Source organism: Amphiura filiformis, chromosome 18, assembly GCF_039555335.1.
Source record: "Amphiura filiformis chromosome 18, Afil_fr2py, whole genome shotgun sequence".
Taxonomy (NCBI): Eukaryota; Metazoa; Echinodermata; class Ophiuroidea; order Amphilepidida; family Amphiuridae; genus Amphiura; species Amphiura filiformis.
Genome location: NC_092645.1, coordinates 53603691 through 53630900, shown reverse-complemented (window position 1 = coordinate 53630900; position 27210 = coordinate 53603691). Strand labels below are relative to the sequence as shown.

The following is a 27210-nucleotide window of genomic DNA, read 5'->3' as shown; positions in this document are numbered from 1 at the left end:
AAAATATATGACAAATTTGGCAACAGATAAAAAGATCATCATTGAAGATCAGGAAATTGAAAGAGTTGAGGAGTATAAATATCTGGGCCAAACACCGAGGTTAAAGGATTGTTCGAAGGAAGAAGTATTGAGAAGGATAAAAGCAGAATCCATAAACATTGAAACATGTTCATTAATTAAATATTTAGAAACTAAACTACAATCCGCCCAAAGAGCAATGGAACGGCAAATGTTATACATATCACTGCGAGACAAAGTAAGGTGCTCAACCAGACAGCTGATGACCGGTGTTGCAGACATTTTGAGAAAAATCAAACAAACCAAATGGAGATGGGCTGGGCATGTAGCAAGAACAAATGATAACAGATGGACAAAGATGTTGTTAGAATGGCAACCAAGAATGGGAAAAAGAAGAAGAGGTAGACAGAAGAGGAGGTGTACGTATAATATAAAAATATTGGCACAACATGGGCGAGAGTAGCAGCAGTAGATAGAAAAGTCTGGAGTGATCATGAGGAGGGCTACATCCAACAGTGGATTGACATAGCCTAGATAGATAGATAGATTATTGGGCAATAACGAAACTTACAATGTCGTACAATAATGTTGTGTTTCGTGTTTACTGTTATCAAACTGTAGTGCACTTTAACTTATAAACCTTTGCTCTTTAATTATCTCAACAATATTTTGATAAGAATTTTGATTTAATAAAGAATTAAATTCCATTGTTTTGCACACACGTCAGACGAGGAAAAGAATCTTAATGGTAAGTCAAACAAGAAATATCTTTAAAAAAGACAACGCCATGTATGAAGATCATATTTCATAATGTTGAGCAAGATTTTATTTTGTATCATACTACCATCTAATTTGGGCAATTTATGAAAGTATTTGTTCTGAGGACTACAGCAGTAGCTCACGGGTAAAACTTGCCAAAAGTCATGTTCACAGGCCATCCATCTTTTATAAAGGTCAAATTTCAAAACGACTACAATTTTATATCAAAAATGGTCTCAAATTCCGCTTGTATCAGCCTTTTAACAAAGAATAACTTGTTATATCTCAGGTGTTTTGTTACCTGGGGAACATGATCACATGTATCAAGGTTCAATAGGCTTTGACCTGTCTAGGCAACACAACACCTGAGGTGTTGCAAACTATTCTTTCTATGTTATTCCAAGTGGAAAAATCTGAGACAAATTTTATCAACGTCGTAGCATTTGTTTATTTTGACTCATTTGATAAAAAATGGTCTCAAATCCCGCTTGTATTAACATTTTAACAAAGAATAACTTGTAATATCCCAGGTGTTGTGTTGTATGGATAACATGATCACAGTATCAAGGTTAACAAGATTCAATGGGCTTTGACCTGTTTTGCCTTGTTACCCAGGTAACGCGACACCTGAGATGTTGCAAACTACTCTTTTTTATTTTGTTCGAAGTGGACAAATTTGAGACCATATTTTAACATGACCTTTTGCCTATAACTCAAGAACCGTTCATTACAGATATGTCAAACTATACTTTTTCTGAATCCTACTAGATCGAGGAATACTTTTGATGTGGGGTTTAAACACGATTTGATGAAATCAATTTTGAAGTTTAACCCTTGTATAAAGTTAGATGCCCTTTTCGAGCATGTTCCCCCACAGACTTTCTGATTAATATTTACCTGTGAGATAGTCAGGACCCATACATTCACAACATACCCAAATTAGCTGGCAGTACGATAGTTTTTGAGCACTTTTTGGTTACATCTTACTCACTAATTAGAACATACATTATTATAGAACTATGTGGTGGTAATGGCGTACTGGTGGTGGTTGTAGTGGTGGTAGTGGTGGTGGTGGTGGTGGTGGTGGTGGTGGTGGCGATGATGGTGATGGTATAGTGCTGGTGGTGGTTGGTGGCAGTTATGAAAATGTGATGCGATCAAGCAAAATCAGTCGGAACTCGGAAATATTGATTTTGAGATATAGCCAAACAATGGAATTATTTCCTTTTGTTTCCTGTTGTTTTGTAAACTCTTTAATTGCTCATATCTTTGAAACTGGTTGTTCAATTTCAATGGGGTTTTCTGCAAAATCCAGCTTCAGTTGTAAATGTTGTTTACTATCCTATAAGAAAATATTTCCGAGTTCCGACTAATTTTGCTTGATCGCATCACATATATCTGTGTGTAGGGTGCTCGGATTGGTGTGGGATGTGTGAGCGTGTGGTGTGGGGAGTGGGGAGTGGGGATGGAGGTAAAAGGGTAAGGAGTTACACAGCTCACATGTATTCACTTTACATTTATGCATGCATGACTGTTCTACGTGGTTTTATGTCCGTATCACGTTGTCTAGTCTATAATTCCCTTTATGGCACTTTTACTAGCTTACAAAATCGTAATGTAAACGTTTTTATAATGATCATAATAATATACCAAAGTCCAAAAGTTGTAAACATGGTACAAGGGTATAGCAATTACGATTTACACTACGATTATTATCAACAAGAACTGTCTTTAAAAGGGAACCCCGACAGTCTGCTGTGATGGATTCAACTTAGAGAACCATGAAGCGAAACATTCTAGCCAAAATAAAATATGCTTTGAAAACGTTTTTAAAACATATTTTTAAAGTATTAATAGCATTAAATTTGGGGTTATTCAAGATTGGATAAACCGTTATTAATGTTTGTATAATTTCGTCAAAGTATTATTGTCAAATATATTTTGAAAACATCCATATTTTGTGTTAACTTTTAAATAATATTATAGTGTGTTGTGGAAACTGCTGAATAATATTTTGAAAATGATATAAAAACGTTTTGTAATCTTTAATATAATCCGACATTTACGCGCACCCCACCTTGTGTGTGCCATTACGAAAATGTTACAAAAACCATTTGTGTTGCTGAGATAATAACGTTTTTACAGATTTTCTTAATAATGCTTTAAAAATATTCATTTTTAGAGAGTCTTAAGGGTTGGGGTATGAACGTTTGGACAGTATTTATTGTGCGACATTAGAGCACATCAGACATATCGAATTGCATTCTGAATACGAAAAATGTCCTTCTGATATCAAATAATTTTGATTTTTTGAAATTCGCAATGTAATACACATTTTATGGCAAATCATTAAAAATTGATATTTTTGATATTTAACAGTACTCGAAGTAAACTTTATAAATCTGATGATTTATACTTAAAGTGTATGTATGTGGGATGAAAAGCAGATGATCAATTGAAAATTTTGATCTTTCGTATTGAAGATATGGATTTTTTCCCAAAACACCAACAAAAATTAGGTCTTTTGGGGGAAAAAATCCATATCTTCAATATGAAAGGTTAAAATTTTCAATTGATCGTCGGCTTTTCCTCCCAGCTACATACACTTTATGAATATATCATTAGATTTATAAAAATTTACTTCGAGGACTATATCAAAAATGTGAAAAATATCAAATTTTAATAATTTGTCATAAAATTTGTATTAGGCCTATATCGTGAATTTCAAAAAATGAAAATTATTTGATATCAGAAAGACATGCTTCGTATTCAGAATGCAATTCGATATCTCTGATGTGCTCTCATGTTCCACAAAAAATACTGTCGAAACGCTTAAAACGCTCATTCCAGATCCCTTAATCAAGACAAAATATATAAATGTCGTGGATAGGATAATGCATCAATGTACATCTTTTACACGAGAGCCGTATCCTTTGCATAGGCCTGATTGCGTCTTGTAATACCGGCTGAACATTTAGAATCCAAACTGTTATTGTCATCAACAATATTTCATACATAATCAATTTAAGGGGGTACTACACCCCTGGCCAATTTTGTGCCTAGTTTTGCATTTTTCTCAAAAATTATATCGCATTGGTGACAGGTAAGATATGTATATTATATAGACTACAACTATTGCACTGAAAATTCAGCAACTGAAGGCAAGTAGTTATTGATTTATTGATCAAATATTGGTTTTCCCTCATTTTGACTGTAACTCCACAACTGTTGTCTGTGCTGAAATAAAATTTCCAGTGCAGTAGTTGTAGTCCTTGCCCTATAATATACATATCTTACTTGTCACCAATGCGCAATAAATTTGGAGAAAAATGCAAAAATAGGCACAAAATTGGGCAGGGGTGTAGTACCCCCTTAATAGTTTATTGTACAAGATTCTAAAATAGCTACGACAAAACTGACTAACAACATTTAGTACTTTGACCTTTCCTTAATTTACTATATTTCATATCAAGAAGTCAATAGTAACACTTGATATTATAGGTTTTCCCGTCCAATTTCAAACTTTGGTCGTTCAGTTTAATAAAAGTGTCATTCGTTTTCGCGCAAGATTGAATGATCGCAACGAATCCCGATTTCTTTTTCGCATTGTGAGCAATCGATTTCATTTTAGTTCAATCAAATTAATGTATGATCAGAACAATTCATTATTGTGAGTTCAATTTCGTTCTCGAATGTTTCAATTTCACCATTAGACGTCTAATTTAAAGAAATAGGCAATCAATTTCGCCAAAGTTGCACGGGGGATTGCGAAACGTTGTTAATCCTATTTTCAATTTCATGCATTGACAATCTAATTAGCGAAAAGGAATTCAATTTGAAATTATGTGCATTTTCAAGTATACTGACATAGGCCTATAGGCCCTACGTCTACGTTGCAGCAGAAAAAAAGTGAGTAGCCCTATGTAACACAGAATAAACACACAAATGTTTTAATGGGTAATGCTTGTAATGAGAAGTTTACTTTAGGTACAGTGTTCATTTATAAACACATTAATGCTTGCAAATGTACGAATACGAATGTAACATGTTAATATTGTTTTAAACACACGAACGCATTAAAATATATTTAAAACGTCGTTTAACACGTTCGGGTGTTAGCAATATTAACACTTTAACATGTCAGTTAATCCAGTGGCGTAGCGTCATAGGGGCACGTTCCCCAATCGATCTGAAAATCGAAAATCCCACAGAAAAATGGCCGAAAAACGGCTTGTGCCCCCAATCAGACCCGGTGCCCCCCAATCATGGTCGGTTCCCCCACCCCCGAATAAAAATTTATAAAATGTTATACTATAGGCCTATATATAGTTCAGATTTTCACACAATGAAATGGACACGAAATGGGTCTAATTAAACAGGTTGTAATGTAAAGGATATGTTTATAAGTCGACTGCAAAATATGCTAAGCTATTTAATTTCTGGATGTTGTTTTGACTGTGTTCATTCAGTTTTTATTCTTATACTATACAGATATATTATACAATTAAAAATACGAAGATTTAAAAAAGACCTATCGTAAGAAGAAGTAGCATTAACTTAAAGGAAGAGTTTCATTATATTTTTATAATTTATATGATTAACCACAGTAATGATTAACCAGACTGAGCTTGATTGAACTATGGGACATATACATCACTTTATGGTTTCTGAACTAAACCATGAAAAATATTATAATTAGTTATAATTCATTTTCTTTTTTACTATAGGCCTATGCATACGGCAATTTTAAACATGACTTAAAATGTTTTCCCTTCACATTTAATATAGCAACGTGCTTGTTTGAACAATGTTGACGATACATGTATCTAATGTGTAATATAGATAGCATTTTTATATTTGAACCATTGTAAAAAAATTAAGAACTTCTGGATTTGATTCTGCACTTTGCGAATTCGATTGAACATTTTTCCATTTTGTTTCCGCATATATGAATTTGTATTTCCAAATAGGCTCTGAATTCAAGGCCACGTGAATTTGGCTGCACAATTTGCGAAATTTGCTGCACAATATGCGAAATTGGGTGCACTATTTAGAATTTTGAATGCGTATTAAACGAAATAGATTGCACATTTGCTAAATTGAAATCGAGAATGTAAGCGTTCATTCAATTTCGCGCGAAAGGAATGACACTTATATTAAAAACTGAACGACCAAAGTTTGAAATTGGACGTATATAGGTTTTCCCGTCCAATTTCAAACTTTGGTCGTTCAGTTTAATAAAAGTGTCATTCGTTTTCGCGCAAGATTGAATGATCGCAACGAATCCCGATGTCTTTTTCGCATTGTGAGCAATCGATTTCATTTTAGTTCAATCAAATTAATGTATGATCAGAACAATTCATTATTGTGAGTTCAATTTCGTTCTCGAATGTTTCAATTTCACCATTAGACGTCTAATTTAAAGAAATAGGCAATCAATTTCGCCAAAGTTGCACGGGGGATTGCGAAACGTTGTTAATCCTATTTTCAATTTCATGCATTGACAATCTAATTAGCGAAAAGGAATTCAATTTGAAATTATGTGCATTTTCAAGTATACTGACATAGGCCTATAGGCCCTACGTCTACGTTGCAGCAGAAAAAAGTGAGTAGCCCTATGTAACACAGAATAAACACACAAATGTTTTAATGGGTAATGCTTGTAATGAGAAGTTTACTTTAGGTACAGTGTTCATTTATAAACACATTAATGCTTGCAAATGTACGAATACGAATGTAACATGTTAATATTGTTTTAAACACACGAACGCATTAAAATATATTTAAAACGTCGTTTAACACGTTCGGGTGTTAGCAATATTAACACTTTAACATGTCAGTTAATCCAGTGGCGTAGCGTCATAGGGGCACGTTCCCCCAATCGATCTGAAAATCGAAAATCCCACAGAAAAATGGCCGAAAAACGGCTTGTGCCCCCAATCAGACCCGGTGCCCCCAATCATGGTCGGTTCCCCACCCCCGAATAAAAATTTATAAAATGTTATACTATAGGCCTATATATAGTTCAGATTTTCACACAATGAAATGGACACGAAATGGGTCTAATTAAACAGGTTGTAATGTAAAGGATATGTTTATAAGTCGACTGCAAAATATGCTAAGCTATTTAATTTCTGGATGTTGTTTTGACTGTGTTCATTCAGTTTTTATTCTTATACTATACAGATATATTATACAATTAAAAATACGAAGATTTAAAAAAGACCTATCGTAAGAAGAAGTAGCATTAACTTAAAGGAAGAGTTTCATTATATTTTTATAATTTATATGATTAACCACAGTAATGATTAACCAGACTGAGCTTGATTGAACTATGGGACATATACATCACTTTATGGTTTCTGAACTAAACCATGAAAAATATTATAATTAGTTATAATTCATTTTCTTTTTTACTATAGGCCTATGCATACGGCAATTTTAAACATGACTTAAAATGTTTTCCTTCACATTTAATATAGCAACGTGCTTGTTTGAACAATGTTGACGATACATGTATCTAATGTGTAATATAGATAGCATTTTTATATTTGAACCATTGTAAAAAAATTAAGAACTTCTGGATTTGATTCTGCACTTTGCGAATTCGATTGAACATTTTTCCATTTTGTTTCCGCATATATGAATTTGTATTTCCAAATAGGCTCTGAATTCAAGGCCACGTGAATTTGGCTGCACAATTTGCGAAATTTGCTGCACAATATGCGAAATTGGGTGCACTATTTAGAATTTTGAATGCGTATTAAACGAAATAGATTGCACATTTGCTAAATTGAAATCGAGAATGTAAGCGTTCATTCAATTTCGCGCGAAAAGGAATGACACTTATATTAAACTGAACGACCAAAGTTTGAAATTGGACGGGAAAACCTATATTATTAACTTTGACGGATTCCCTTTGAACTGTGATTCAACAACTCTTCCTATACCTTTGTACAGGAGCCAACCGTTGTTAAACCGTGATGAACCCACACTTTTACTGTAGCGTATACGCGAACGCGAGCGAGACTACGCGTTACGCGAGAGCGCGTAAAATTCGTCATGCCTGGAACCTTTGTGCGTATGCCAGCTTACAAGTTGAATTCAGTATTTTTCAGGTAGCGGCTAAACATTGCCATTTTATTCTGTAGTTTTATTGCTGATATCAAAGAGAAATCATCGAAGTTTTTGTAAGGCTGAGTGGCAATGATTAACTGACATTCCTCGTAAAATAATCGTGAATTATACGATATTTAGCTTCTTTTCGTTGTTGAAAGGGAGTCAATCATGTTTCACCGTTGTTCATCACCGTTTAACAACTCGCGTCCGGCGCGTCTGCGTGGTTTACTTCGCTCGGGCAGCTAAAGCTGCCCTCGCGAAGTAAACCACGCAGACGACGCGGCCGCATCGTTGTTCTTAATCATCAACCTATTTACACAATACAAAAAGAACATTTGATTTATAAGAATGTCTAAAAAGAGTAACCCCTATGTTTTATACATAAATATCTAGTGATTGTTTTTGTCTTTTTTTAAATTTTGTCTTGTTTTGAAAGCTTATTTATTTGCTTTTTTCTAATAGGCTTACAGAGGGATAATGCGTAATATATTCAAGCCTTTCCTGCCTCAAGATCAATTTTTACACCATTCATGCACTGTAAAAACATTTGTACTGTAATTTAAGCATCGTAAATTTTCCGTAAAAATCCACGTAAAAGTACTAAAATTACCGTAATAATATACGGAAAGTTTAAACTTAAAAGTATTTCAACACTGTCAGATGATTTTTACAGAACATCATTTTTACTGTGTAATTCTGATTTCATTTCAGGTTTAAGTCAAATCATGGCGAGCTCTACAGACTACGAAGAACTGAAATGGGCTTGGGAAGGGTTCCGAGATGCAGTAGGGGTGAAAAATAAGCCACACTATATCAGATATGTTGAACTGGCAAACGAAATAGCAGAGGCGAATGGTAAGTATGTTAAGGTTACAAAGATCAGATAAACTCGGGTGCAGCCCAGAGGTTGATTCAATATAATCCCAGCATGCAGTATGATATTATGGGCAATGTAATAAAGGAGCCATTTCAACGCCATTTCACATTCAAATTTATGTACAAAATAAGAACCAGCAGTTTTGATGGAATATTCATCGAGACTTTTATGTTTTGAATTGATAATTGGGTACGGGTAATGTTTGTGGATACATTGCTACCAAGAAAGTTAAAAAGTTGCGTGTTTTTAAAACAATTTTAGATATTTTAAATGCTTGGAAAAAGGAGGTGGAACCAGCAAAGTTTTCATGCACATGCATGCATGCAGACGCATAGCTTATCTTGTTGTATAACAACCTTGACCATGCACAGCAGGAGCCCAGTGTGATATTTTCTGAAAATAACCATGTGTTTCTCAAACATGCTGTCAGTGGCTGCAATGTATCATGCTTTACATTTAAAGAACCTCTGGGTGCAGCCCGCCACTCAGAAGACCTGGTAGTTAGAAGACCCGCTATTCAGAAAACCCATTATTCAGAAGGCCAGCTAGTCAGGATTTTCTGAGTAGCGGGGCTTCTGAATAACGGACTTTCTGCATAGTGGGCTTTTTGTCGACCTTTATGTTAAAGTCCCGCTACTCAGATTTGTTTTCTGACAAGCGGGCTGTATCCAACCCTAAACCCTTGTCCTAACCCTGCAAAGGGCCCGTTAATCAGAAAGCCCGCTACTAAGAAAATACCCGCTATTCAGAAAATAATTTATTTTCGGAGTAGCGGGCCTTCTGATTCACGAGTTTTCTGATTAGCGGGTCTTCTGGTTAGCGGGTCATTTGAAATTAAAACAAGCCCGCTATTCAGAAATTTACGGGTTTTCTGAATAGTGGGCCTTCTGAGTAACGTGTCTTCTGAGTGACGGTTGTCCCCGGTAAACTCTACGTATTCCACGTACGAGCGTATACATCTCAACCAAGCAGACTGCATTTATATTTTCTTATTAAAAAAAAATGTATCAAATTTGCTGAAATACCGCTGTGAAAATAATCATTAATTTAAGGGATCCAAAATGAGCGTTTATTGCGTTTCGACAGTATTTTTTGTGGGACATGAGAGCACCTCAGACCTATCGAATTGCATTCTGAATACGAAGCATGTCTTTCTGATATCAAATAATTTTCATTTTTAAAAATCACAATATAATACAAATTTTATGACAAATTATAAAAATTTGATATTTTTCAAATTTTGATATATAACAGTCCTCGAAGTAAATTATATAAATCTAATGATATATTCTTAAAGTGTATGTAGCAGGGAGGAAAAGCCGACGGTCAATTGAAAATTTTGACCTTTCATATTGAAGATATGGATTTTTTCCCAAAAGACCTATTTTTTTTGGTGTTTTGGGGAAAAAATCCATATCTTCAATACGAAAGGTCAAAATTTTCAATTGATCGTCGGCTTTTCATCCCACCTACATACACTTTAAGTATAAATCATCAGATTTATAAAGTTTACTTCAAGTACTGTTAAATATCAAAAATATTAATGTTTAATGATTTGCCATAAAATGTGTATTAAATTGCGAATTTCAAAAAATCAAAATTATTTGATATCAGAATGACATTCTTCATATTCAGAATGCAATTCGATATGTCTGATGTGCTCTAATGTCCCAAAATAAATACTGTCCAAACGTTCATACCCCAGCCCTTAAGGAGGTTAATACTTGAATTATTATTTTATAAAACCGTCCGTTCCGTCTAATGATACGATATAGATCCTGATCTTGTAAGATGATGATACGTGCTATTTTATAGATAAGCTTATAGGATTTACGGACGGGTCTGTAAATACGTTCATTATAGTTTATGAAGTGAAACACGTTTTCTGAATATAAGATCTACAATTGATATGGTACAAAAAATGAACGCACTCGTACCTACCCCCCAAAAAAACCCAAAACAAACAAAACTCCCAAAACAGCAGATAGAGATAATACTGAATTAATTTGTGAAAATTGTTCACATTCCATTATCTTCTGTTTTCAGGTTATCCAGATATGGGCGCCTATTGGCGGGCCAACTACGAAACCGATGACATCATTGGTGATGCATACGCCCTCTACGAGGAGATCCTGCCAATCTATGAACAGCTTCATGCTTATGTAAGAAGAAGGTTGAAGGAGCACTATGGAGATGAGATATACAAGAGAGGTTCACTGCCCGCAAATGTGTTAGGTAAGGGACCGTTTACAAACACTTGTTAGGGGGGAAAACTAAAGCAAAAAGGGGACCCTTAATTTTTTTGACCTTCCTAAGGGGGGGGCCTGAAAAAATGACCACAAATTTTCCTGGGAAAATTGAGTTTATATGCTTTTCTATGGGGTTGACCCATAATTTTCATGTCAAAAAAAAAAAAAAAGGGGGGCCTGAAATTTTGAGGTCTGAAAGGGGGGGGCGAACAATTTTCGCGATGAAATATTTTTGCATCAGACCCCGTAACAAGTGTTTGTGAACGGTCCCTAACCAAAATATTAGATTAGTGTATATATTGCTTTGCATGATGGACATAGGATTCGACATAAAAGTCCAAGTTTTGAGCTATTTTCTCAAAATATTAAGAGTTATCTCTAGAACCACTGAACCACTGAACCAATACTGGGCTTGTTTGTACTAATTTTAATGCATTTTTCATATCCAATGTTGGATAAAATGTTTTACCCGACGGATGTTTTACGCAGTATTCTATAATGAAAGACAGAGATAAAAAACTAGTTCGCGTTTAAAATTCAGACAACTAGACAGAAAATACCGTACTGCGCACTCGGCAACCAATCACGGCGCGCGTTTGCCCTGACGTCAGACGCGAACTAGTCTTTTATCTCTGTCTTTCATTATAACAACTTTTCCGGGAATAGTTCATGATTCATGTATTTTCACAGGTGATATGTGGGGTCGATTTTGGGGTCAAATTTACGACCTGGTAGTACCTTATCCAGACAAGCCCAACATCGATGTTACTGATGAAATGGTAAAACAGGTAAATCAAGAATCCACTCTTTATAAAAAACATGTATCAAAGTACAATTTTGAGAACGATTTGTAAGGTCGTTCCACTTTTACAGAATCGGATATTTCTTTCCATTTATTTTCAATTTTAAAGTAGTATTATATACCGCCTTAAATTAGATTTGTTGACGAAAGAGACGAAAGACCCATATAGATTGGTCTTACAATAATACATGTTTGTACAGCCGCCTGTATTATAGTTACTCTAATTCCAATTAATACTGGGTTTTTTTATGGAGGGTGTTTGCCTTTCGTCTCTTTCGTCAAAAAAAAAGACACTCATTTTGATAATATAATGCTTGTATTATAATGCTTGTAGCCGGGATTTTACGGTATTACGTACTTAATCTGCCAAATTGTGAAGAATGAACTAAATCAACTTTATATCGTTATCATTTATCCGTAGGGTTATACAGCGCAGAGGATGTTTAACATGTCAGACGAATTTTTTTCGTCATGTGGACTTATACCAGCCCCGAAAGAATTCTGGGATCATTCCATGATCGTTCACCCAACAGATGGGAGGAAAGTAGTATGTCATCCTACTGCTTGGGACTTTTCTAATCGTAAAGATTTCAGGTAGGCTATCCCAGATAAATATTTAGGCATGAGGTATGCCCATGAACATGCCAAGATCTTGCCATGAACATGCCAAGAACATGCCCTGTTTTTGCTAGCAACGGGCATGAATTTTCGTGAATTTGGGAATTTTTGATGGGTTGTTCATGTCCACACATGAATTTTGATGCCCTTGCATGCTTTTTTTGTAATGCGTTTAATCAAAGCCTTGACATGTTCAGGGCATGTTCATGGGCATGCGAATCGCAGTCAATGTCAAATTCTCTCTACTGTCATGCCCATAAATTCCTTATTCATGGGTAACTCATGGCATGAATCATGGTCAATGTCAAATTTTCTCTACTTACATGCCCATTAATTCTTTATTCAAGGACGTCAATTACAATTTTAATTAGTTCAAAATTAACCACCCATAAATCCTTGATAGAGGATTGTCATGCCCTATACAAAACAAAAGAATCAGAATGTCTTGCCATGTTCATGGCATGAACATGTCATGTTCTTGGCATGATTTGCATAGCAACCAGTAGCGAATTTAGGGAATACACATGAATTGTCTTTGCCTCATCTTATGAGGGGAGGGCACTCACTAACAATAGGTGACGGGGATGTGCGACCTCCATTTTTCAACTCCCTTTCACCCAATTATGACCCCCTTTATTCACTCTAACACAATGATCTCCTTTTTTGTTTTTCTATCACCAAAAGACCCCACTTTTCAAGAATTTTTGACAAATTCCTGATAATCTCTTACCGAATTACCCCGGGTTTTTTTTCGTTATTTTTCTTCATCATTTTCAAACACTTTCAAAACTTTAAAAAATGTTGTATCAACTTTTATATTTTGACCCAAAATTTTACCCAGTCTCACAGAAAGACCCCACTTTTGGTAAGATTATCACCAGTCTTACGGAAAGACCCCGTTTTTGAGAGCCTTCTCACCGAAAGACACCCATTTTGGTGTCTCGGCTCTCACCGAAAGACCCCTAGTTTCGAACTGCTGTCCGCACATCCCCATCACTTCCAAAGTCGATTGCACACCCTGGGGTGGGGGCACCTCGGAGTAAGCGTACGATACTACAATCCCGGTCATGATTGTTCGATTAATCCCGGTCACACTTTAACTTGGGTGCTTCAAATATGCCCCATTCCCCCGGTCAATGTTAGTTGATTTTTTGGTCAGGCATCCAACATTGATTGGTGGGGAAGGGGGAGGGCTGTTAGTAGGAAACAGTTCAGACTTGACATCAAAGAAAGATAAATTTCAGTATGTTAAGGGCTGGGGTATGAACGTTGGACATTATTTATTGTGGGACATTAGAGCACATCAGACATATCGAATTGCATTCTGAATACGAAGAATGTCCTTCTGATAGCAAATAATTTTGATTTTTTGAAATTCGCAATGTAATAGACATTTTATGGCAAATGATTAAAAATTGATATTTGTGATATTTAACAGTACTCGAAGTAAACTTTATAAATCTGATGATTTATACTTAAAGTGTATGTAGGTGGGATGAAAAGCCGACGATCAATTGAAAATTTTGACCTTTCGTATTGAAGATATGAATTTTTTCCCAAAACACCAAAAAAAAATAGGTCTTTTTGGGAAAAAATCCATGTCTTCAATATGAAAGGTCAAAATTTTCAATTGTTCGCCGGCTTTTCCTCCCAGCTACATACACTTTAAGAATATATCATTAGATTTATAACATTACTGCGAGGACTGTTATATATCAAAAATGTGAAAAATATCAAATTTTAATAATTTGTCATAAAATTTGTATTATATCGTGAATTTCAAAAAATGAAAATTATTTGATACCTGAAAGACATTCTTCGTATTCAGAATCCAATTCGATATGTCTGATGTGCTCTCATGTCCCACAAAAAATACTGTCGAAACGCTCAAAACGTTCATTCCAGATCCCTTAAGTATAAATAAAATACGGGTGAAAACAATCCTATTTTGATACCAAGTGTTCTAACTACGTATGACCCGGATTGGACTAGGCATCTATCGGTGCAGAATAATTTTACGAAAAAAGGATTCATTCAGTATGGTCTCCCAAGAACATAGGGGTCATTCAGTGTGTGACCGCTAAAAAATTGAGTGTTATTGACAGTGAAAAATAACTTTCTGCGCACAAATTAAGCTTAAATTGTCCCATAAATGTTAAATTTGTTCAAAATGCGCGCAGCGCGCAAACATTTTTCAAATTCGGTGTAAACTTCTAAAAAAGCAAGTCACCTCCTTCCAAATATTATTATTCCTTTATTATTCCTATACAAAACTGATTGAAAATAATAGTTGAAACCTTAAGTTACATATTGATCCACGTAACAGGGGCTAGTTTTAGAGAGAAAAGTCAACGTAAAATCCAACAGATTAGCCAGTGGAGACGAGGTTGTGGGGAAGAGATTGCTTGGGGGTGTCTCCCTCGAATTTTCACGTATTTTTGTGGGACCTGAGCTGAGAGCACATCAGACATATCGAATTGCGTTTTGAATACGAGGAATATCCTTCTGATATCAAATAATTTTGTTTTATTTTTCAATTTGCAATATAATACAAATTTTATGGCAAATGATTAAAAATTGATATTTTTGAAATTTTACAGTCCGCGAAGTAAATTGTATAAATCTAATGATATGTACGTAAGTGAATGTAGCTGGGATGAAAAAGCCGTCCATCATATGAAAATTCTGGCCTTTTTTATTGAAGATAATATTTTCCTCCAAACACACACACAAAAAAAGATATTTTTGGGAAAAAGAATTATATCTTCATGAAAGGTCAAAATATTCAATTGATCGTCGGCTTTTTATCCCAGCTACATTAGATTTATAAAGGTTACTTTGCGGACAGTTGAATATCAAATTTTTTAAAAATGGCAATTTTAATAACTATGTATTATATTGTGAATTTCAATAAATCAAAATTATTTGATATCGGAAGGACATTCATCGTATTCAGAATGCAATTCAATATGTCTGATGTACTCTCAGCTCCCACAAAAATACTGTGCAGACGTTAATATCCGATTCCTTAAAATCACACATTTTATTGGCTCATTTTTGACGTTAAGGTGGTACTACACCCTTTGATAAATTTGTGACTATTTTTGCATTTTTCTCAAAAATAATAACACACTGGTAACAAAGTTACGTATATTATAGGGGCAAGGAATCCAGTTACTACACTGGAATTTCAGTGACTCAAGACAAGCGGTACGTTATTTATAATGAACCACTTGTCTTGAATCACTGAATCATTTTAGTGAAGTAATTGGATTCCTTGCCCCTACAATATACATAACTTTTGTTACCAGAGTGTAGTTATTTTTTGAGAAAAATGCAAAATTAGTCACAAAATGTATCAGGGGTGTAGTAGGGGCAGTATTTTATGGGACCTGAGAGCACATCAGACATATACCATATGTGACTGGACACTACGAATCAGCCGTAAAGTCGGCTCCGGTCAATTTTGTTTTATTTCGTGCTTAGAAAATATATATCATAAGCTTTAAAATAGTATATCATTTGACTTCAAACGATATCCACAAGCGGGGTTATGGTTTGTTGAACTCTGCTCCTTCAACAAAATTGTACCTTTTTTCGGTACTACGTGAGTCTCTTTTTCCACATTGCTGGTAATAAAGTCATAATTGGCGGTCATTTCAAATCATCCCCAAGTCAACAAGGTTCAGCAATGTCCTCTCATTGTTATTGTTGTTTATACATACCTAGACAAAATACAATGCAATTGTAACCCACCACTTGAACAGGATTTAGCCAACATGTAGATGATTATTATCCTCTTCAGCAATAAGACTATCAAATGAGAAACATGTCGCGCCTAATTGAGACACCTGTGAATACGACCTTCGCACACATTTTGCACTGTATCTCAGAATACAATTTGCCGAGTTTACGGCTCATTCGTAGTGTCCACTCACATATTGCATTATGAATACGAGGAATATCCTTCTGATATCAAATAATTTGGAGTGTTTTTTTTAATTCGCGATATAATACATTTAAAAATGATATTTTTGACATTTAAGGAATCGGATAGCAACGTTTGCATAGTATTTTTGTGGGACCTGAGCACGTCAGACATATCAAATTGCATTCTGAATACGAGGAATGTCCTACAGCTCCATGAAAATACACACCAGGTTCACTAATGTCATTAAGTTTATGGTTATGTTTAAATAATGTTAATGCAAAAACGAATACCTACTCTACAAAAGTGCATAAAATGCACACAGGTGCCTGCTATTGCACGAATTAATTTCTGTAAAATGTAATAATAATTTAAATGTTTGGATTTACTTTCATGAATAAAATGCCAATCTATTTAATTGAATTATCCTCGATGAAAGTACAGAGCTGGTTTTCTGATATCAAGTTAATCATGAAAATGAAAAACGCATACAAAACTCTGCATTAAATATTGCTTGAAATGCACACGTGTTCCAACCATCTCTTAAAATATTACACTGTGGCGTTGGAAATTCTCAAAATAAGATTTTTGCAAAGGTGCATAAGTTGGCAGCAAATTGTATATAAGTCAGCAAAGTTGCATACAGATTTCATTACAAAAGATTACACGGTTTATGAACTAAATGTCTATAGTGCTTAACTTTAAACACTAAGATGTTTAAACCATAAACAGGGTGTTTATTTTTTACAAGCAATACATTTAAACAATACGTTTAATACCCAAATGATTTGATGTGTTCATAATTTTAACACTTAAAAGTGTTTAGGAGCGTTTATGTGTTTAGTATTGCGTTGAAAGTGTTTAATTTAGTATTTACCTCTATTATACCCTGACCGTGTAAACACCAAGAAGAGTTTAAACCGACTGGTTTCACATGCATATAGCAAATAATAATAATAATAATAATAATAATAATAATAATAATAATAATAATAATAATAATAATAATAAAATATTTTTACTAATTATCTTTTTGGAACCGTTTAGTTGTCTGATACATTGTACTATCGCCCTACGTATTTGCCATGCTGTATATTATTCTACCATAAAAATGTACGCCTTCTGTCGTGCATATCATAAGCAAATTATTTAGCAATTATTATAAATCGTTTTCATTTTGATATGTCATAGTTGAAACAGGTGCTGCACACAATATTTCATATGCACGGATTTTAACATGAATAGATTATTGATAGCTTTGATGACCTTCAGATATTCGCTTTGTTATTATATGTTATTTATCAACAAATTAGTGATAATAAAATGTACATCCTCTTCATTTACTGTATAGGCAGTGGTTTAAATTAATTAAAGGAAATCTGTACCATAAACTAATCAATGGCTAATATAGTTATATACCCTAAATTAAACATACCAGACGGTCTATATGAATTTCGGAATATTCATAACAAAGAAAAAGCACTTTTAATCCTTCGTTTCTGCGATTCATGGAAGCCGCCATGATAGCTGCTTGCGAATCCTTTCTGCCACAAGCGGTAGTGTAACCTTTCACACAGACCCGCGGCGAGCGTGTGTTGCTATGGCATTCGCGACCCCCACAGCGAATTTTGGTTTTTAGTGCTGTTTTTACTTTTCGTTCATAATTTTAACACTTAAAAGTGTTTAGGAGCGTTTATGTGTTTAGTATTGCGTTGAAAGTGTTTAATTTAGTATTTACCTCTATTATACCCTGACCGTGTAAACACCAAGAAGAGTTTAAACCGACTGGTTTCACATGCATATAGCAAATAATAATAATAATAATAATAATAATAATAATAATAATAATAATAATAATAATAATAATAATAAAATTTTTACTAATTATCTTTTTGGAACCGTTTAGTTGTCTGATACATTGTACTATCGCCCTACGTATTTGCCATGCTGTATATTATTCTACCATAAAAATGTACGCCTTCTGTCGTGCATATCATAAGCAAATTATTTAGCAATTATTATAAATCGTTTTCATTTTGATATGTCATAGTTGAAACAGGTGCTGCACAAATATTTCATATGCACGGATTTTAACATGAATAGATTATTGATAGCTTTGATGACCTTCAGATATTCGCTTTGTTATTATATGTTATTTATCAACAAATTAGTGATAATAAAATGTACATCCTCTTCATTTACTGTATAGGCAGTGGTTTAAATTAATTAAAGGAAATCTGTACCATAAACTAATCAATGGCTAATATAGTTATATACCCCTAAATTAAACATACCAGACGGTCTATATGAATTTCGGAATATTCATAACAAAGAAAAAGCACTTTTAATCCTTCGTTTCTGCGATTCATGGAAGCCGCCATGATAGCTGCTTGCGAATCCTTTCTGCCACAAGCGGTAGTGTAACCTTTCACACAGACCCGCGGCGAGCGTGTGTTGCTATGGCATTCGCGACCCCACAGCGAATTTTGGTTTTAGTGCTGTTTTTACTTTTCGTTCTCAAAAGACATTGTTGATCATAAATATTACTTAAAATACATTTTTTTATGTTCTTCTGTAGTTTTATGGGTAAAAATGGTCGCGTTTTCTTTTGAACGAATGTTGAATCTGAACTTTGGTAGTATTCGCTTCGTGTCACCAAAGTTCACGAGGGACGAGGCTGGTGGCACGGATTTCGCTGGTTTCAAAATCGGGGTACCGTTACAGCGTAATAAAATACATCGGGTATCAATATGGCCGCCACCATGGATTACAAACTGATCGCTGATTGTCGAAAGGATTAAGAATTTCTCCTTTATTTGGACGTATATAAGCTTGGGACTTTTACTGTTTGTCGTTTTTATTATTACTGCAACTATATAGCCATTGATTAGTTGATGGTACAGATTTCCTTTAATTTATTTATATTTTTATTCATTCATTTATATTATATTTTATTATATTATATTATATTATATTATACTATATTATATTATTATTTATTGACCAACTTGTTACTCTTGAATAAAGTGCTCAATCCCGTAAAAGAGAGAGCGTATACAAAGAACAGACCTTCCAGAATAGGTATATTATATTTATATTATACTATATTATATTATTATTTATTGACCAACTTGTTACTCTTGAATAAAGTGCTCAATCCCGTAAAAGAGAGAGCGTATACAAAGAACAGACCTTCCAGAATAGGTAGTCGTTACTCTACTCGAGTTTCATGCCTAAAAAGGCAATCGTCAGACGACACGATGGAAATCTTTGAAGGGACTACCATCTCTTGGGAATGTGAATGAATATACATTCCATGGTGTCAACACAGCCCAAGTCTATCTCAGAGTCACTCTGTCTATCGGAGATGGACACAAAGTGCTCAACTGCAATAAAGTGAAAAAAGTGCCGAATCCCGAAAAGGGAGAGGATTTGATACTGTCATCACCTATTTTATGAGTGCCGTCGTATTGTATTACCCCAGTGGCGGCGCCAGGAATTTTTTCGGGGGGCATTGGGGGGGCAAAGTGAATTTCAGGGGGGGCAAAATTGCCGCAAAAAGCGGAAATTTACGTGATTTTGGGGTTTTGCCTCAAAAGTGGGGGGCAAACTGGGGGCAAGAAAAATATTGGGGATGCCCCCTTGCCCCTTTTCCCCGCCACTGTATTACCCTCTATAATCCTATAGACCATTCCTCTAAGTTGCGTGACGATTCAGCCGTAGATGAGATAAATATAATACACATTAGCAGGAGTTATAGCAACCGGAGTTACATTCACTCCATAGGAATGTTTAAGGCATTTCTTTTAAACATGTAGAAAAATAGATTGACATTCACAGAGAGTAATATGTTGTAAGATTACTTGTCTCAACGTTCCTTTTTCTTATCTCCATCACAGAATAAAAATGTGTACGGAAATTCACATGGACCATTTACTCACTATCCACCATGAAATGGGCCACATACAGTATTACCTACAATATAAGGATTTGCCAATATCATTCCGAGGTGGCGCAAATATAGCCTTTCACGAAGCCGTTGGAGAGGTCATGACGTTATCTGTTGGTACACCGAAGCATTTGTATGAGATTGGATTGCTTGACGAGAATCTAGAAGATGAAGGTATGTTGTTCTTCTGTTCAAGTGTTTGTTTATTTGTTTATTAAAAAATATTTCGGATAATAAAACAATCATCTTTGCACAACGGGAATGCGCTCAAAAGTGGCCCTTTTGTGGATTTTCTTTCAAGAAATTACAAATGTTAACGGTTTTTAGAAGTTTAAACCGACTTTCAGCACAACAAATTCAATCAACTAAACTAAAATTTTTGATGTGTGACACACATCTTCATCAGAAGAATTCCAGATGTTGTAATGGACTGTTGTGTTGACCATTGGCATCTTGGTCGGGCTGACGTCACAAAGGGGAAATAGCCTTGTAATACCAGTGTGCGAATGTGCATCGCATGTGCAGTTCCCCTTTCTCGAGCTGGTTGCTATGCGCGCGCTTGTGCAAAGGGGGCGAAGGGGACAATGTTCCCGGATGTCCGACCGAGTGAATAAGGGCTATATTAAAAGTTGGCATTGTAGTCCTTGATTGCGATTTAGTTCTGGCGATTTTTTCTTGATTTGGATGACCTCCCTCACTAAACAGGGGTACTCTCTATCATCCTTAGCTAAAACTGTTGTGGAACCCAGTCAATGCTGTGGCAAAATGTAAACAAGTAAGTGGCTTTCACGACGGGATTTCAAAACAATTGATTTTTAATCGGGTGCGCCGTCGGATATCACATTACCGGTGCAGCCGTTCAATGTGTGAAAACTACAGTACTGGTGCAGCCAGTCACTCTGTGAAATTGGTTAAGCTTTCGTCAGATGTCTAGCGAAGGATAAAAGGTCGTTGAAGTGCTGAGTACAAAATGACGATTTCTCGCTTTCTTGTTTTCCGCCTTAATTACTATAGAAACGGACATCAACTTCCTATTGAAAACATCATTAGATACCATTGGCACTCTACCATTCAGTCTGGCATTAGAGCAATGGCGATGGGATGTATTTGCTGGTGAAGTACCACAGAATGAATGGATGAAACGATGGTGGCAACTTAAGTAAGATTGGGCTATCCCATTTGAAATCTACATCTCTAGTGGGCGATTTAGATTGTCTTCCAAAGAGGCAACGTGGGTTTTAAATAGAATAGACAACTGGGTAACTTTTGAATTACTCTCCATATGTGACCCGTTACAGCGAAAGGTATCTTATATCGGCTGCTACATGTGTCTCTTTTTTCACATTGTTGACTGAAAATATCAAACAATCATGACAATAATATGAGGTGGCGGTCATTTCAAATCATCCCCAAGTCAACGAGGTTTAGGAATGTATTATCATTGTTAGTGAGTGGCTAATACATACCTAAACAAATACAATACAATGCTTTTGTAACTCACCACTTGAACAGCGATTAGCCACAGCAAACAGAGATTGGAGTTGTATAACAAACAGTTCTATAAACATAGGTACATGCTTATTATCCTCTTCAACAATATGATTAAGGATTGCTTTAGAATTTGACTGGCTCTAGCAAAATGAGATATATGTAGCTCCCGACTTAAGGTACCTTTTGCTGCAACTGGGCACATATGTGACCTGCCACCACGAAATGAGCGTAAAGTCGCAATTTGTTAGTTTCGAAACGCACTGGCTACTGCGTTGGTGGTCTTTGTTTCCTTCGTGAATGGCACACTGGATACCCCCATTCACAAAGGACATACAGACATACTTCTGGCTTGAACAGGTGGGCGGCAAATAAAGCCATCAACTCATTCTGCCTGGATATCTCGAAACTACCAACTTGCGAATCTATATTCATGTCGTTGTAGCAGGTCACATATGCAGGACCGGGGAGTATGGGTTTAAATAATACACTCCCTCTATCTGTGGACTTTTCTTAAATCTTCCACAGATGTATAGCAGATTTCAACTGGAATAGCCCATTTACATTACTATTTTGTTTACCTTTATGATGCGATCAATTTGCAAATCATTATGCACCCATCAAAGTGATTTATTAACAAAATCATACTCCTTCCTCAATATTATCTTTAAAATGCGCGTTTGTCCATATGTTCAAAGCCATCAACCCTAGGGGAGGGGACACTTCAATATGAAATCAATACAAGTGTAAGGCTGAGACGTTCTCAGTAAGGGGCATTAGGTGACAGAAAAATGTTTAAAAAAAGAGAGCAATAAAGAGGGTCTTTGGGAGAGATTTATCATGAACTTGTACCATTTCGAGCAAAAATACAGCTTATTTAGCCAATGTCAACATGGAGTCATCAAGCATCAGCAGAAGCAATTTCTTAACACCTCAGCTATATTGTACTTTAATCCAAGGGCCGCCATAGGTCTAGTTATTTATATATATATGATCTCTTTGCGATAATCAGATGGTATCAAACAATAATGATCTTTTAGGGAAACGGGTTTTAATCTATTCTTTATTCCAGAGAAGAGTTAGTTGGTGTCAAACCTCCAGTTGATAGATCAGAAGAAGACTGTGACCCAGCAGCAATGTTTCATATAGTTGGTGCCTACTCATTTTTAAGGTAAATACCTTGATAAAATACGTAAACTAACTGTAACATATTTTTTTAAGAAGTAAAGGTAATACTTTGTCCGCTATACCTAAATAACATGTCCGATGCAGTGCAGACGTGCGCCTCATTCATTATTTAAACATTTTACTGCCGAAGACACATTATTTGGGTGTAAAGGAAAAGGCAACAACATTTATTTTTAATATTTTACCTCAAACATAGTGCGATTTAAAGTCGTGTACATCAAGTTGAAGCGAAAACGCGTAACCATGGTAACCTCGCGTAATGCTCTGTGATATGCACGTTCCTAACGCATTCAGAGCACATGGTTTTAAATATAGTGGCTTCGCGTGACTTGTTTTGACAAATCACAGTGCACGATTTTGGAAAATTATTATTAATGGAAAAATTATGATTAGGATTTATGACGCGCGACTTTAATTTTAGTTTTATCCTAAAACGCTGTTGTTGTGGAGCGCAATTATTTAATGCAGCTATGCAATACGATGAGGAGAACTCGATAAGTCGGCATATGAAAGATCAAATTTTAGAGGAGCATTGATATAATGACTCGTCAATGTTTGAAACTAGTATCGAAAGCATTTTGTAACAACATGCTAAAGTAGTAGTATCCACCCATTAAACACAAAAATGTTCTTAGAACGTTTATTCAAAACGTTTTAATAACATTTAAATCTCGGGCTATATCAAGATCATGAATACGTATTCATGCATACTCACGATATAACGACGTTTCTGATTGGATTTGGGCCCTTTCTTGCTGGTCATAAATTCCGTTTATGACCAGTACGCAGGGCATAAACAAGCTGCGTCACGCAGCTTTGGAACCCAATTAACACGATCCACGATTTGCTAGTGTTGCGTACACGCGCATGTCACCGCGCCCATCTCACGCGGAGCGCAAAAGATGACGCGTATCACGCGTTGACTCCCGGCCGTTGACCTCATGAGCCGAGCTGCTTCCTGCAAGTAGGCCTACTCATTTTCTTCCAATTTATGAAGGAAAACGGTATGGAAATGTTATTTAAACTTGTAAACCCTTATTATTTTCATCTGTATTGAATTGCTAAGAATGTTGGGTATGTATGAAGGGGTTCATTCATAGATTTCGGGCATGATCGCTGTTTATGCCCTCGGCTCACGCCTCGGGCATAAACAGCGATCATGCCCTCAATCCTCTGAATGAATTCCTAAATATACGTTTGTGTAAAATATTTTGTCAACAGATAAATAACATTCTGTTACAATGTTCAGCACCCCGTTTTCAGAAATGTTTTATGAATGATATTAAAACGTTTTTATATAACATTTAGATCTTTTCTGTAAAACGTAGTGTGTTTGCTGGGTATAAACTTATTAAAATGTTTGCTGAGTCATAACTGTAATTGAAGAACGAATTAAAAAGACTAACGTTGAGACCAGCTTGATTGCTCACCTGCGCAGTACGGCATTTTTGGTCTGGTTGACAGGACGTCAGACGCAAATTAGTCTTTTTAATTCTGTCTTCAATTGAATACCTGAGTGAAAGAAGGACCCAACTCCATTTTTTTTTACAAAAATGAGTTAGACCCAGTATTTTATTGCCAGCAGACTGTTCTTCCTTGTGTGTAAAAGATGAGCCAAAATCCAATCCACTCTATAAATAGTCTTCTACGTACATTTAATCATGTTTTTCATGGAAGAAAGGCCCAACTCCATGGAGGTGGGCTCTTCTTCCACAAATATTGGGTTAAAGAGAAACTCTGTTCATACATGAAATCAATCTGCTTTTCACTGAAATCTAACATATTACATGTGTCTACTTGTGCAATTAATGGATAATTACCAAATGTCTGTAGCTATTTATAGCACATCTGCTTACGGAACTGGCACTTGCAGTATATTAGTGGAAGAAGGGCCCAACTCCAGCTCGTATTAAGATCTATACCGTTGGCATGGAAACATCACATATAATTTCGAATGTATGTAATACTGTATGTTCATGTATTAAAGGTCCCCTGAAGATGAAAACATTCTGTCTATAAAGCTTTTCCAAATATTAAGTTTTTTCTTACTTAATACATTTACTTCCAATCAGGTATTCAATTATAAATATTGAATTTTGTTGATCTGCAGATACTACATTCGTACTATAATCCAATTCCAATTCCATAAAGGGATGTGTGATGCTGCAGGACACACTGGCCCATTACATAGGTGTGATATTTACAATTCCAAGGAGGCTGGTGACAAATTAGCGTAAGTATATAGGGACTAGTCTAGCCCGTAAAAGACTATTGAAATAATAAGTAATGGTAAAATACTTGTAATTAGATTAGTGCAGTGATTACAATTGGTGATCATAATAATAATAATGATGATGATGAGCAGGAGGAGAAGGAAGAAGATGAGGAAGAGAGATATGGACGACCACGACAAAGACGACCACGACTACGAAGACAACGAAAGGGAAGACAATAGAGGAAAGGGGAGTAAGGCGTGCGTCCAAGCAAATCCCTTATGCGTTAGGGATATCCCTTAACAAATCCTTGATAGAAATCCTTAATATTGTGAAGAAATCCTTAACTTGAGTTCGAGGTGATAAGACATAACAGATGGCCAGACACCCCAATTAAAGCTATTATTATCAAGTGGCTGTAAACCAGATCTCGTGGAGCAGTACTATTGATCGTGACCACGATGGACCTATATGTTTGCAATCAAAATAGTCGTCATGCGCTACGAGTCGCCCGTTGTGATCTCTCAAGTGGTACTTGATGGTCGTAGATAATCAATTCCCGACGTAAAGGAAGATCGGGTAATACGAGGTTCGATAACGGATTTCTTGGTCAAATCCACAAATGTGTTAAGGATTTGTAGCAAGTCGTGCTGCAAAACCTTCTCAAATCCCTAAGATTCCTTTCCATATATCTATAGTTGGATTAGCTCGTAATCGGCGGACCTTATGACATCGCGGATTGATATCAATATATTTTATTTGGAGAGTTGTCTTGTGACATCTCGCCAGAAGTATTACAAATTATTAATTGAAGTCCTATACTTCATCTGCTTTCTTTAACACGTAAAATATATTTCAGGCAGATCAACTATAGGCCTATCATTCGTAACGTATGTCTTCTTTTCGGCGTAGTGGTAAAAGTCTAATAATTCCCGCCGATTACGAGCTGATCAAAGTATATAACGCATTAGAGTTTTGACGTCGGGATTTCCCTTACGCATTTGGGAGAATAATGATAATGAGCAATGCAAAATAAGAGGACGAGAAGAAATGATGTGCAAGAGCCGTCGAAATTTTAAGAGATGGAAGTGGACGACGACTACGACGACGACGACGACGACGACGACGACGACGACGACGACGACGACGACGACGACGACGACGACGATGACGATGATGATGATGATGATGATGATGATGATGATGATGACTAACCAGGAAGAGGATGAGGTGGAAGAGATTGAGAAGGATTGAGATGGATAAAAAGAGGAAAAGTGGAAGAGAAGGCCGTATGGTGACGGGAGAGAAGCAAAGGCATAGAATGTGGACAAAAGGATGTGGCCAAAAAGTGGAAAGAGAAGGAAGAGAAGGAAGTGGAGGAACAGGAATGAGGGAAAATGAAAGAGGAAGAGAAAGTGGTGGACGAAATTTAATTGTAAATATTTTTTGTAATTGATGCAGAGAAATGCTGCAGATGGGGAAGAGTAAGCCATGGCCTGATGCAATGGAAGCCATCACAGGTCAAAGAGAGATGTCAGCAGTTGCCATCAAGGAATATTATGCTCCTCTATTGGAATGGTTAAAGAAAACAAACGAAGAAAATGGAGAATACATCGGATGGGGTAGGCCTTTTACAAGAATGAAAAGTGCCATAGAGGTCTTGTTAGACTTGTTAGGTTGACGAAACACTTGGGGTCAACATGGTGTTATTTAGTGCTCATTAAGTGTTTAGTAAGCTCAACGGGTTTTCTACGATCGAGTGTAAATAGAGGATAACAAGCTTGTGTCCTTGCCAAATTTGCAGATTGCATATAGTCGTAGATCCAGGGGGATGGGGGAGAAATCCCGCTCACCAATATTTTGATAAGGGGGTGGCCCATACAATCACCCTTACCTATGATGGCGCCTGTATGTTGGTTTCTGACCAAATTAATCTCATATTTGGGCCATTTGTGGCGCGCTTTTGTTACACTTTTGCACCATCTTTCACCAGATTTGCTTC

General features: G+C 35.9%; 1 protein-coding gene across 1 annotated transcript in view; it reads left to right on the top strand.

Moving 5' to 3' along the window:
* The window catches only part of LOC140138813 (angiotensin-converting enzyme 2-like), a 29877-nt gene extending 2952 nt beyond the window's left edge, over positions 1 to 26925 (top strand). Inside the window, exons 2-11 of the mRNA XM_072160584.1 lie at positions 746 to 766; positions 8608 to 8751; positions 10820 to 11008; positions 11713 to 11810; positions 12246 to 12418; positions 20270 to 20493; positions 21334 to 21478; positions 22880 to 22978; positions 25106 to 25228; positions 26670 to 26925. Coding sequence (XP_072016685.1) covers positions 746 to 766; positions 8608 to 8751; positions 10820 to 11008; positions 11713 to 11810; positions 12246 to 12418; positions 20270 to 20493; positions 21334 to 21478; positions 22880 to 22978; positions 25106 to 25228; positions 26670 to 26889 — 1436 coding nt within the window. The 3' untranslated portion in view covers positions 26890 to 26925. The remainder of the gene's footprint in view (positions 1 to 745; positions 767 to 8607; positions 8752 to 10819; positions 11009 to 11712; positions 11811 to 12245; positions 12419 to 20269; positions 20494 to 21333; positions 21479 to 22879; positions 22979 to 25105; positions 25229 to 26669) is intronic.
* Positions 26926 to 27210: the final 285 nt, after the last annotated feature.